At 44.2% G+C, this 14,392-nt stretch overlaps 1 protein-coding gene across 2 annotated transcripts in view; it reads left to right on the top strand.

The window, feature by feature from the left end:
- CCDC7 (coiled-coil domain containing 7) overlaps positions 1–10,414 on the top strand; it is a 53,527-nt gene extending 43,113 nt beyond the window's left edge. The window contains exons 21-24 of one of the 2 annotated variants that reach the window (XM_069729666.1): positions 1,486–1,557; positions 2,954–3,118; positions 4,276–4,310; positions 10,165–10,414. In XM_069729666.1, the coding sequence (XP_069585767.1) occupies positions 1,486–1,557; positions 2,954–3,118; positions 4,276–4,310; positions 10,165–10,260 (368 nt within the window). In that variant the 3' untranslated portion in view covers positions 10,261–10,414. The remainder of the gene's footprint in view (positions 1–1,485; positions 1,558–2,953; positions 3,119–4,275; positions 4,311–10,164) is intronic. The other variant, XM_069729668.1, reaches the window with a different exon arrangement.
- The last annotated feature ends 3,978 nt before the right edge of the window (positions 10,415–14,392 follow it).

The raw sequence follows: 14,392 nt of genomic DNA on the forward strand, positions 1-14,392 counted from the left end.
ATTATACATAGAATATTACTGATCTGCATAAACGGTTGTCAGCGCTTCCTTCATGTATTGTAATTATTAACAGTATAGTGGAATTCTTCCCACTGCCTGAAGGAGAGATCCAGATACCCCGGATAGGAGGAGAATAGTACATTCTTGTGGTTGCACTAAATACCATTTGCAATCCACAAACCGAAAACAGGTCACATATTACAATTTATTATAGTATAATCTATAACTTACTGCAGGGCTAACAATGAAGACGCTGCTAACTTAAAGGCGATCTGACACCAGATTTCACAATATATTATTACATAGATATCTTAGACCTAATGAAACTGATGTACTTACTTTGTGAGTCCTCAGTGGTTGATACCTTTTAATGGCTAACTGAAAAGATGGTAATAAATTGCAAGCTTTCGAGACTACATACGTCTCTTCATCAGGCAAAGACTAAAACAAATTCTGAAGAACGTATGACGTATGTAGTCTCGAAAGCTTGCAATTTATTACCATCTTTTCAGTTGGCCATTAAAAGGTATCAACCACTGAGGACTCTCAATTCTAAATATTTTTCTATCTACTGGCTAACACGGTACCAAGATATATTTCTTTCCTGTACTTACTTTGAAAATCCATCCTTTTCCTTTTATTAGTGTTAAACTTAATTCTCACCCACCTAACCCAATTTACAGCTGCTCAGTGTCCCTCCTTCCTGCTTAGATCTCACACTGCTTAGTACAGACTGCTGTCAGTCCGGCTGGGTGGACGGAGATCGAATACACTTGGACTTTTGCGTTTTCTCATTCTTTACCTGGACTCTTAAAATGTTCATTATGGTATCAGAATTATAGAGCCATTGTAATATCACTTTTCATAGTAAGTACAACAGCCTCGGCAGGTCTAAGAGATCTATATAATAGAGGGAAAATATGCTAGACTGTATCCATCTCTCTAATATTTATGAACAAGATCTGAGACCACCAGTACAACCTAATAGGGTAATTGTTCTGTGCAACACCATCTAAGGCCTTATACACACATGCTTTGGTTTATAAAACAGTGTGCAAAGCAGAAAATGCATTTTACACTCTATTGTGACCAATTAGTTCGCCATGAAATATACGGCATCGCTACAGTGTCTGCATGTGTGTACAACATGGTGGCATGCATTACCCCAAAGAAATTACACCAAATGTGGGATCCATGTGAAACAGACCCTGCATACATTTGTACACAGCTTATTCCCCTCTCCCCATTGATATACTGGCAAAATACCCGTCTTTTCTGACCGACAGCTATTGGATGAGTATTGCAAACTTTACAGTGAAGCAGACATGCAGTTGTCATCAGGCTCAATGCAGCTTCTCATTTCCCAGAAACTGCTGCAATATTCTTAGTAAAAAGGAATATACATTTTGACAGTTCTTTATGGATATTTATTTGAGAAGGTTCTTTGATTTTTATATCTTATAATTAGCATTTTTATTATTTTAGGCATTTCGTTGCAGCATTCTACCGAGAATTCATCCAGTTCACCTTCACAAAGTCACAACAAGCAGAGAGGAGGTGAGCACAAATGTCTATAGCACACTGCTACATAGTGAGCGTGTAAGAAAGGGGGACTCAAGCTTTGGGGTGTTGCGTAGCTCCCTGGGGAAGAATGGCATAAAAAAAAATCACATGCACTCTATCTAGCCGCAAAAAAAAGTAGCCTAAAGAGGTTGTCCACTACTTTAATACTGATGACCTTTCCTTGCAATGTCTGATCGGTGGGGGTGAGTCACCCGGCATGGCCGCCGATCAGCTGGTCTCGATGCCGGCAACTGCAAGAAGTTCTCAGTTATTGATTTGAATTACCGTAGTGACAGATATGCGATAACTGACCGCAGCTCCTAACTGTAGATGGAGCAGCTCCATATCTGAGCACTTCCGACCACCACCAGCACCTAAAACGGCTGCTCGTCGGGGGTGCCGGGTGTTGTACCCTGACCGATCAAACATTGAGTAGTAGACCAGGGGTGTCAAACTGCATTCCTCAAGGGCTGCAAACAGGTCATGTTTTCAGGATTTCCTTGTACTGCACAGGTGATAATTTAATCACCTACACACATAATGATTACAGCACCTTGTGCAAAGCTAAGGAAATCCTGAAAACACGCATGGTTTGCGGCCCTCGAGGAATGCAGTTTGACACCCCTGTAGTAGACAACCTCTTTAGTTTTTGGTGTTGTACACAGGCTCGGTGATTTCTGGTTAAACTCAATAATACACACTGAATAGCCATTAAACTATTTGTTTGAGGGTGGTGATAGAAGCTGGTGGGCGGCGCTGCTGTCACTCATCCTGCTTCTATCACCACCCGCTGATTACATCCCACTTCAAGGAAAGAGGCGGCAGTGGCGAAAGCAGGGACTGTAGTGGCAGCCATAAAAGATTTGGGCAGCGGGGATGGAAGTGTGGCAGCGGCTACTGAAGATACAATGGGCCACTGAATCTGCAATCTATTCTCCATCACCTCCTGAAAAAAAAGACATGATCAGGAGTGGGTAACGATAAAGCTTTGGTAAGTGACTGCAGCGCCGCCTCCCTGATGACGTCCTGTTTCAGGAGGAGTGATAGAATCAGCAGGGAAGTGAGTGCAGTCCCAGCCTCCTGTGACGCCTAATTTGAGACTCTCCTCAAACAAAACGTCAAGGGTTGAAAAGAAAAAAATGACAAATACAGGGGGAAGTGGATGGAATTTTATAATAAAGCAAATGACAACAGTGGTTAGAGTTTAAAGATATTAATAAAAGGCATCGTAGGTATCGGAAATTCCCTTTAAAAACAGAATTGAGTAGAAAAGAGAAGTATAATAGAATAGAAAAACTCTTGTGGGATAAATAGGTGTAAATAATAACCCAAGAAATCACTTCCATTTTTATTATGAAACTTTCATTTTTATCAAATGCTTTATTTACAGAAAGAAGGAAACCTCTCTACGTAAGGAGTGTAACGAGAAACGTTCCGTCAGAACAGTCCATTCTTTCCACTTTGACTGTGAAGGGCATCGGAATCGGTAAATTAGAAGAAAACAGCTCGATATGTCAGACGGGGACACCGCACCTTGTTACCAAGTTGATGGAGGGTATGGAACAGCCGTCATTGTACAGACAGGCCATGCTTCCAAATACTATTATAATGCTGTAACCTACAATACAATGGATTTACTACTCAATTGTGAATCGGGAGGGTCACATAGTAAGAGAAGAGTTTTCTGTTGCTGTGATACTTTGTACTAGATTTTTTTCCAGCTAGATAAATATAAATTAAGACAAAAACGAACTCCTGCGAGATGGATTGAGGCGTCCTGTATTTCCCTCATGTGCTTTTTTTAAATGATAGCTTTAAACATGGTTTCTGAGCGAATTGCATTCAACATTCATTCTTTTCACTCCTATATTTACATGTGGCAGGCTAGCAAAAAATGTCTGTGAATCAAAAGTAACACCGTACAGTATATGTGGATTCCTGCAAACCTATTAGGATGGATGAGAAAGTTATAGAAATTTAAGTACAAAATTTGACCTTGTGAGAATACACTAGAGCCCCTCAACGTCTTAACATCCTGGTTGTTACAGAGAGACGGTTAGCACAAAATGACCGTTCAAACTAAGCACAGTCACTTGATGCACTTTTAACACCATCCTCTTCTTTGATTGACAGCTCTGGATTTACAGGAGGCAGAGAGAGATGGAAAACAATTAGGTCGGAGGTGTACTAAACTATCTGGCCACCACAAGGGTGCACCGAGTGCCTCTGCTTGTTTGAATAGTCATTTTGTGCTCACGGACTGCAGTCATCAGCATCAGAAATGTCAGGATAACAGGTAGTTTTAGAAGAGCCTGAACATAGGGATCCAGGAAATCCAGAAAATGTTGTGGTATATGGCGGCTTGAATTCTTGTGGTGATGTTGGGGGCTGTGCAAATGCAGTGGCGTAATTAATAGATTGTGGACCCCAATGCAAAATTTCCATAAAGGTTCCCAACTATCATGAGTCTTAATAGCATTGGTTTTATTTGCGCCAAGAGGAACTTTTAGGCGCTCCGAGGCTCCAGAACTGCAGCCCCTGTTCACATTATGGTTACGCGACTGGGTAGATGAATTTCCCACAGACAGAAGAGCTGACTGTTGCCTCTTCTGTGTCGCCAATAGCACTTTATTAATGCAAATAATTCTACCGTTTGTGCTCATGAGACTAGAGTTAAGTTGACTTTATTATCTTGTTTCCCTCTTGATCTAGGTGCGACTTCTACACCCACTCCATCAGAAAAATTGGTAAGCACAAGACTCTTTATCTTCATTAACGGGCTTTAACCTAATGAAAACAATAGTACAATAATACTTTCTAGAGAGAAAAGATATTGAACAATTCTAGAATCAGATGACATTTTACATTTTCCAAAACAACTATTGAAGAAAAAATGAATTTGCATGTAATCCCATCTGATAGCATATAATCGCACAGACACACATAGGAACTGCAGCTGCCCCTCTCTATCCTCATTACCTGCAGTAGAAAACAAACACACACACAGACCTCGACGCGGACATGCACTTCTCGAAACAGACATTGCAACACCAAGAAGGAAAAAGGAAAATTAATGGAATTATAGAAATCACAGGATGGATGGACATATTAATAATCTGCAACTGATAAAAGATTGCAACTTTTTTTCTTCAAAACATTTTGATTTACCGTATTTTGCGGATTATAAGACGCACCACAAATTTTGAGGCCGAAAATAGGAAAAAAAGTTTTTTAATAATATGGTGTGTCTTATAATCCGCTTTTTACTGTAGCTTACCTGGAGGACAGCGGCGGTGGAGCAGGGTTCCATGTGGCAGGATCACTGCTGCAGGAAGCTGGCGGTGGGGGCAGTAGATGCTGCGTGCACATGGCTGGTAGGAGGTGGTGTTTGTTAGAGGTAGGAGTGGGGTGTTGCTGCGGGTTGCAGGCTGGTAGGAGGTGGTGTTCAGCGGAGGTAGGAGTGGGGCGATGCTGCGGGCCCAAGGCTGGTAGGAGGTGGTGTTCAGCGGAGGTAGGAGTGGGGCGATGCTGCGGGCCCAAGGCTGGTAGGAGGTGGTGTTCAGCGGAGGTAGGAGTGGGGCGATGCTGCGGGCTCCAGGCTGGTAGGAGGTAGTGTTCGGTGGAGGCAGGAGTGGGGTGATGTTGCGGGCCCCAGGCTGGTAGGAGGTGGTATTCGGTGGAGGTAGGAGTGGGGCGATGCTGTGGGCCCCAGGCTGGTAGGACGTGGTGTTCAGCGGAGGTAGGAGTCGGGTGATGCTGCGGGCCCCAGGCTGGTAGGAGGTGGTATTCGGTGGAGGTAGGAGTGGGGTGATGTTGCGGGCCCCAGGCTGGTAGGAGGTGATGTTTGGTGGAGATAGGAGTGGGGTGATGTTGCGGGCCCCAGGCTGGTAGGAGGTGGTGTTCGGCGGAGGTAGGAGTAGGGTGATGTTGCGGGCCCCAGGCTGGTAGGAGGTGGTGTTCGGTGGAGGTAGGAGTGGGGTGATGCTCCGGGCCCCAGGCTGGTAGGAGGTGGTGTTCGGCGGAGGTAGGAGTGGGGTGATGTTGTGGGCCCCAGGCTGGTAGGAGGTGGTGTTCGGCGGAGGTAGGAGTGGGGTGATGTTGCGGGCCCCAGGCTGGTAGGAGGTGGTGTTCGGTGGAGGTAGGAGTGGGGTGATGCTCCGGGCCCCAGGCTGGTAGGAGGTGGTGTTCGGCGGAGGTAGGAGTGGGGTGATGCTCCGGGCCCCAGGCTGGTAGGAGGTGGTGTTCGGTGGAGGTAGGAGTGGGGTGATGCTCCGGGCCCCAGGCTGGTAGGAGGTGGTGTTCGGTGGAGGTAGGAGTGGGGTGATGTTGCGGGCCCCAGGCTGGTAGGAGGTGGTGTTCGGCGGAGGTAGGAGTGGGGTGATGTGGCGGGCCTCAGGCTGGTAGGAAGTGGGCGTTCAGCGGTGCAAGGGCTACACCATGTTGTGACAGCCCGGAGCCCCCACACTTTCCATGCTTTCCAGTGCGATAGACTCTGGAAAATTGGGCGCTTGAGGTGGCTCATGTGCCATTGAGATCTGAACATTTTAGCATTTACCATTTCACTGTTGTAATTAGGTTGATATCTTTTTACATTTCATATGCAAATGAAGGGGCTTTGGTACAGCTTTAGGGTACCGTCACACAGTGGCATTTTGATCGCTACGACGGCACGATTTGTGACGTTCCAGCGATATATCCGTGACGTTCCAGCGATCTCGCTGTGTCTGACACGCTCGTGCGATCAGGGACCCAGCTGAGAATCGTACGTCGTAGCAGATCGTTTGAAACTTTCTTTCGTCGTCTAGTGTCCCGCTGTGGCGGCATGATCGCATGGTGTAACAAAGGTGTGCACGATATTGTATACGATGTGCGCATAGTAACCAACGGCTTCTACATCGCACATACGTCATGAAATTATCGCTCCAGCGTCGTACATTGCAAAGTGTGACAGCAGTCTACGACGCTGGAGCGATATTGTTACGATGCTGGAGCGTCACGGATCGTGCCGTCGTAGCGATCAAAATGCCACTGTGTGACGGTACCCTTATGCCTCCCTCAATTTGCATACTGAGCAGATCCTTGACTCCTTTCATCAATGCCTCCAGTCATGGCACCACCACTTCTACATCCAGAAGTATAGAGAGCGGCTTCAGAGGGGACAATAGATCAGTTTGTGCTCCTCCTGTCTTCAGTGCAGATTTATTATGTGAAGCATTTTACTGTGTAAAAGTTTTAGGCAGGTGTGGAAGAAATGCTACTATTTAAAAATGCTTGAAAAAATAGAAGTGTTTAAAATAAACTATCAACTAACATTATGCAAAGTGAACGAACAAAAAGGAAATCTAAATCAAATCTATATTTGGTGTGATCGCCCTTTGCCTTCAAAACTGCATGAATTCTTCTCGGTACACTTCCACAGTTTCTGAAGGACCTCAGTGAAAAGATTGTTCCAAACATCTTGGAGAACTAACGACAGATCTTCTGTGGATATAGACTTGGGCAAATTTTCGGTATGTTTGTGTAATCACACACAGACTGGATGATGCCGAGATCAGGGCTCTGTGGGGGCCGTATCATCACTTCCAGGACTCGTTTTTTTATGCTGCAGATTGTTGTTAATGACCTTTTGGCCGTTGTTCTGCTGTAGAATAAATTGCAGCCAGGCGCCCCACTGATAGTATGACATGATGGATAGGTATCTGCCTGTACTTCTCAGCAATAAGGACATCAAGAAACAGGCAACATGACCATATAGCTCCAGTGGTCGGCCAAGGAAACTTATTGCAGAAGACAATAGACACAATATGCCTATTTTCCTTCTACATTGGAAGATGTCCAGTGGTACCATGAGCTCAGAACTGGCAGCAACCAGTTGGACCAAGCTACATCTATCTGTTCAGAGAAGTGGTCCTCATGGAAGAAATGCTGCCAAAAAAAAAACATACCCTTGAGAGGGAAACAAGTCCAAGTGACTTAACTATGGTGAAAACATAGGAACTGTCTGGGGTGCAGGAAAATGACCGGTGCTCTGGACTGACGAGTGAAAATGTGAAATATTTGACTGTACAATAATGAGTGGCTACAGGCAACAGTGCAGCATGGTGGAGGGTGTTTGAGAGTTTGTGGCTGTCTCAGCAAATGAAATTGTGGATTTAAGATTAATGGTGTCCTCAGTGCTTACAAATACAGGCAAATAATTATCCATGATGTAACAACCATCAGGAAGAAATCTGATTGGCCCTCAAATGTATCCAGCAGCAGGACAATAATCCCAAACATCCAGCCAATGTCGTTAATAACTATCTTCTGCATCAAGAAGTACAAGGAGTCCTGGAAGTGATGATATGGTCCCCACAGAGCCCTGATCTCAACATCAATCACATATGTCTGCAATGACAAGGAGACAGAAGGATTAGCAAAAGTGACATCCACAGATCTGTGGTTAGTTCTCCAGGATGTTTGAAACAATCTCCTGCCGCATGCCTTTAAAAACTGTGTACAAGTGTACCGCGAAGAATCAATGCTGTTTCGAGTAAATAAACACACGTGAAACTTTAGAGTAAAAGGTGGCAACTTTGAGGACTCTGCTGACAGCTTTACACACTTTTGGCATTCTCACAAGTGGCTTCATCAGGTCAACACATGTAATGGCTTCCTGTGAACAGATATGCCTTGTCAAGAGCCTTGCAGGGCTGAGCCCTATTCCACAATTGTTCTAAGCCAGAATATGGAAAGAATCACTCAACTAAATAAAGAGGAATGACGCTGCATGATTACTTGAATATCAATCTATCTGGAAAATTGCTAGAACCTTGTAGGTATCCTAAAGTACAGTCATGAAGGCATCAATCACTATGATGAAACTGGTTCTCATGAGGCCGGTCACAGGAAAGGAAGACCAAGAATTACCTCTACTGCAGAGGATAAGTTCATCAGAGTTACCAGCCTCAGAACCTGCAAATTGACAGCACATCAGATAACAGCCATCATACACAATGCACAGACATCAAGTAATAAACCTCTCAACAACTGTCCAAAAGGGACTGTGAGAAACAGGCCATTATGGTCGAAAAGCTGAAAAGAAGCCAGTACTAAAAACTGCAAACAAGAAGAGTAGACTTGTTTGAGTGACACAATTACTGGACATTAGATCAGTGGATTCTGTACTGTGGTCTGATATGTCAAAATGTGAGATTTTTGGTATCACCTACCATGTATTTGTGAGATGCTAAAAAGGTTCCCTTTAACACATTCTGGTTTGTTTCACTCATGTTTCTTGACTTGTTTCCATGTTTACTCTCTTGGTTTTGCTGCCTTAAGTCTGAATCTATAATGTGCACACTCCAACAATACAAAAGAAAACCACTGCATGAAAAGGTGTGCCCAAACTTGTTACATTATTTTTAGTTAGTAGTAAAGTTATACTCATGAGCTATAGTCTAGATTTAGTAAGTAGAGACTTAATGCAACAGCAATGACATTTTTCAGACATTAGCTTTTTAAAAATTCCTCCATATTAACCTCAATATGTAGATTGAATTCCAGCAGAAAAATGAAGTTAGCCTTTTCAACATCCAATGCAAAATGTTACACAGAACTCAGGAATTGACAAAAAAAAAGTGTAGCCAACACAGTGAGCAGAGGAAGGTGGGGCTAGGCGGGAAGTAGAGGATTGGGAAGTGCTTTAGCACACCTAGAGCACTTAAAGGGGTTGTCCAGTCTTAGATGAAAAGGCTGCAGTCACTATGTGACTGCGCACTGGCAAATAGTGAGAGTGTGTAATGTGCATGCTGTCACAATTCCCTGTGTGGGCAGTCATGCTATTTGAGGCCATGTGCTGACTAAACTCCTGCACTTCTCTTCTATTGAGAGAAGCCAGAAAAGAAAGTGTCAATACACGACTGACTGTCCACCCACATGGGGAATAGAAAGAAATTGCACCAGGTTACACATTGCACACTGTCACGATTTTCCAGTCTGCAGTAATAGAGAGCGAGGGACTGGAGACCATTTCTTCTGAGATTGAACGACTCCTTTACGCCTCATTGCGTATCAATTAAAAAAAGCAATTTTTTTTCAGTCAGGGAGCAACAGCTGACTTCAGTAATAATGTAGCTGACCATATATACATTTTGGGGGGGTTTGAGAGGTTCTCCTTCTGTCCCTTGAATTTTGACCTTCATATCAGTTTCTGAAAAAGCGGGGTGACAATAAGATCACCTCCGCAGCCCGAGGCTCTTATACATAAAGATCTTGTGGAAACTTCAGGGATATAAATTTAGATGGGGAGGAATATATATATATTAAAAAAAATTGATCCATGTTAAAATTTTCAATATTTACAAGTGGATTTGCCGCAGATTTCCCATTCAGTGAATATTGACAAGCTGTGGATGTAATATCTTCACTCCTCTCTTTGTGCAGATTTCACCCGGATTTTTAATGCATTGTGTGATGGGAAGTCAAACTCTCATCTGCTTAATACAATGTAGACTTTCCACCTTGAACATCCAGACGTTTCTTCTGTCTGTACACCGATTATGTGCATTAAGCTCTAAACCCAAAGTCATGTAAAGAGACGAGTAACTCTTTGTCTTCTAGAATTCCACCACGTTGAAAGGAGAAGAACCTCAGAAAAATCCAGACCAAACAGCAAAACCGATGGGGGACGCTGAAGCTCCAGATTTCTCCAAATAGCATGTCATCTGAGCGGGGGCCAATGTTTCCAGCCAAATGTCAACAGAATAAACCAGGCGCAGATATAGAACAGCCGTCTCTGTTGTGGCTAAACGTAGTGTAACCAAATATTGTATCACAGTCCTGATCAAAGGAATAAAAAAACTCAATACAGACAAAAAAAAATTCTACTCAAATAGATGGCAATTAGTGATGAGCGAGTATGCTTGTTACTAGAGTTTCTCCGAGCATGCTAGGTGGTCTATGAGTATTTAGTTGTGCTCAGAAATTTAGTTTATATTGACACAGCTTGACAGGATGAATACATGTGGGGATTTCCTAACAGGCATTCCCCACATGTATTCAGGCTGTCTAGCAGCTGCAAATCATGCAGCTGCATCAACAAAAATTAAATCTCCGAGCACGCTGAAATACTCGGAGACAACCCGAGTAATGAGCATACTCGCTTCATCACTAATGGCCATCCATCTGGTACATGGGTGGGCAATTAATTTTCCTAAGGGACCATTTTAGAGATTGACTGTTGTGGAGAGTCAAACCAACAGGCTGAAATTAATTCTGCTCAATATTAATTTTAATTTCCATTGCGTCCCTCAGGACAGCACCATGGAGGACGTCCTTCCTTGACCTATAGCAGGACAGGATCATAGAGAGGTTAAAAGGACCCTCCCACCTCCACCCTCCAGTGTTTTTCCTGTCCCTACAGGGACGATCGTATGAGAGGTTGCTCCTAGAGCAAAGATAGCCTGTGGATTCTCTTTCCCTTGTCAAGTGGTCTGTGGTCGACATCTCACTGGGTAGAGGTCCCTCAGCTATCAGTGCTGTACCAGATGGACTCAGAGTTTGGGGGTCTCAGCCTTCCCTTTCCCCGGTCAGATGGACTGTGGCTGACTCCTCTTTGAGAGGTTCCTCAGCCAACAGTCAGCCTGTGCAATGGGCTTAGGGGGATCGTGCGGCAGGTCCAATCCGTCAAGTAGCCCAGGGTGGAAACTCCCCGGTGGGGAGTCCCTCAGCCCAGAGACCAGTCGAGCGGAAGGGCTCCTGGGTAGAGCCGCTTCTTCCCGGTGGGGGGCTCTTGGCTCAGACGCCGACCGGCAAAACACCGCTACTTCCAAAAGTCGTGTGGTGGAGAAGGCCGTTGCGCTTCCGGTGACGTCAGAGCGGGGCGCCGGCACATAGGATCGGCATGCGTTCCACAATGGAATACGGAAGGGGGCACAGGAGAGGAAATCATTGACAGTAATGCAGCATTCGTGACGGGACGCCGCTTCCTTCCACGTTAGGCTCTCGGCGTTACCAGCTCCCCATGTCTTCTAGCAGGTATGGAGCCAGCACAGGTGAGTACATGGTTTAATGTTGCATTGATGGCCTGGGCCTCTGGGCTGACTCTAGTCTCAGGCCTTTGTGCCAAAGCTGTACCTGGAACCCATTTGCAGCTAGGCCTTGGACCTCTAGGCTATGGTGGGGCCATATTTCCAGGCTACATTTCACGACTGGACTTCAGTTAGTTGCAGGTCTTGTCTGCACAGAGCCTTATGATTGGGCTTCAGAGTGACTTTTTGGAAGCATGCTTTCCATTATCTGGTTCAATAAACAAGCGTTTCACTTTTTGCAACTTAACTACTCCATCCATAGGAGGACACAAGGTGTTAATTCAGCACATTGTCTCCATGAAGACTGCCCTCCAGCTGCGGCTCATTAATTAGCTCCTTCAGGTGGAGTCAGTCTGACAAATGAGATGTACCGTTCAGAGTGGAGATTTATCTGGCACTCTGATAGATTCCTCTTTTGCTGAAAAGTGTAAGTCTGGTCTCTTGTTTGGCACCTTCAAGCATGGCCTAGTCATACTGCTTCTATGCATCATATTGAGTGCCTCTGTGCATAATACTGCATCATAGCAGCTCTATGCATCATATTGAGTGGCTCCATGCATAATACTGCATCATAGTGCCTCTATGCATTATATTGAGTGCCTCCATGAATAATACTGCATCATAGTGCCTCTATGCATTATATTGAGTGCCTCCGTGCATAATACTGCATCATAGTGCTTCTATGCATCATATTGAGTGCCTCCGTGCATCATACTGCATCATAGTGCCTCTATGCATCATATTGAGTGCCTCCGTGCATCATAGTGCCTCTATGCATCATATGGAGTGCCTCCATGCATAATACTGCATCATAGTGCCTCTATGCATCATATTGAGTGCCTCCGTACATAATACTGCATCATAGTACCTCTATGCATCATATTGAGTGCCTCTGCATGATACTGCATCATAGTGCCTCTATGCATCATACTGAGTGCCTCTGTGCATCATACTGCAACTTAGTGCCTCTATGGCATCATATTGTTTCATAGGGACTTTTTGCATCATATTGCATCATAGTTCCTATATGCATCATAGCGCTTCATAGTGACTTTGTAACATAGTAACATAGTAACATAGTTAGTAAGGCCGAAAAAAGACATTTGTCCATCCAGTTCAGCCTATATTCCATCATAATAAATACCCAGATCTACGTCCTTCTACAGAACCTAATAATTGTATGATACAATATTGTTCTGCTCCAGGAAGACATCCAGGCCTCTCTTGAACCCCTCGACTGAGTTCGCCATCACCACCTCCTCAGGCAAGCAATTCCAGATTCTCACTGCCCTAACAGTAAAGAATCCTCTTCTATGTTGGTGGAAAAACCTTCTCTCCTCCAGACGCAAAGAATGCCCCCTTGTGCCCGTCACCTTCCTTGGTATAAACAGATCCTCAGCGAGATATTTGTATTGTCCCCTTATATACTTATACATGGTTATTAGATCGCCCCTCAGTCGTCTTTTTTCTAGACTAAATAATCCTAATTTCGCTAATCTATCTGGGTATTGTAGTTCTCCCATCCCCTTTATTAATTTTGTTGCCCTCCTTTGTACTCTCTCTAGTTCCATTATATCCTTCCTGAGCACCGGTGCCCAAAACTGGACACAGTACTCCATGTGCGGTCTAACTAGGGATTTGTACAGAGGCAGTATAATGCTCTCATCATGTGTATCCAGACCTCTTTTAATGCACCCCATGATCCTGTTTGCCTTGGCAGCTGCTGCCTGGCACTGGCTGCTCCAGGTAAGTTTATCATTAACTAGGATCCCCAAGTCCTTCTCCCTGTCAGATTTACCCAGTGGTTTCCCGTTCAGTGTGTAATGGTGATATTGATTCCTTCTTCCCATGTGTATAACCTTACATTTATCATTGTTAAACCTCATCTGCCACCTTTCAGCCCAAGTTTCCAACTTATCCAGATCCATCTGTAGCAGAATACTATCTTCTCTTGTATTAACTGCTTTACATAGTTTTGTATCATCTGCAAATATCGATATTTTACTGTGTAAACCTTCTACCAGATCATTAATGAATATGTTGAAGAGAACAGGTCCCAATACTGACCCCTGCGGTACCCCACTGGTCACAGCGACCCAGTTAGAGACTAAACCATTTATAACCACCCTCTGCTTTCTATCACTAAGCCAGTTACTAACCCATTTACACACATTTTCCCCCAGACCAAGCATTCTCATTTTGTGTACCAACCTCTTGTGCGGCACGGTATCAAACGCTTTGGAAAAATCGAGATATACCACGTCCAATGACTCACCGTGGTCCAGTCTATAGCTTACCTCTTCATAAAAACTCATTAGATTGGTTTGACAGGAGCGATTTCTCATAAACCCATGCTGATATGGAGTTAAACAGTTATTCTCATTGAGATAATCCAGAATAACATCCCTCAGAAACCCTTCAAATATTTTACCAACAATAGAGGTTAGACTTACTGGCCTATAATTTCCAGGTTCACTTTTAGAGCCCTTTTTGAATATTGGCACCACATTTGCTATGCGCCAGTCCTGCGGAACAGACCCTGTCGCTATAGAGTCACTAAAAATAAGAAATAATGGTTTATCTATTACATTACTTAGTTCTCTTAGTACTCGTGGGTGTATGCCATCCGGACCCGGAGATTTATCTATTTTAATCTTATTTAGCCGGTTTCGCACCTCTTCTTGGGTTAGATTGGTGACCCTTAATATAGGGTTTTCATTGTTTCTTGGGATTTCACCTAGCATTTCATTTTCCACCGT

Source organism: Ranitomeya imitator, chromosome 6, assembly GCF_032444005.1.
Source record: "Ranitomeya imitator isolate aRanImi1 chromosome 6, aRanImi1.pri, whole genome shotgun sequence".
NCBI classification, from domain to species: Eukaryota; Metazoa; Chordata; class Amphibia; order Anura; family Dendrobatidae; genus Ranitomeya; species Ranitomeya imitator.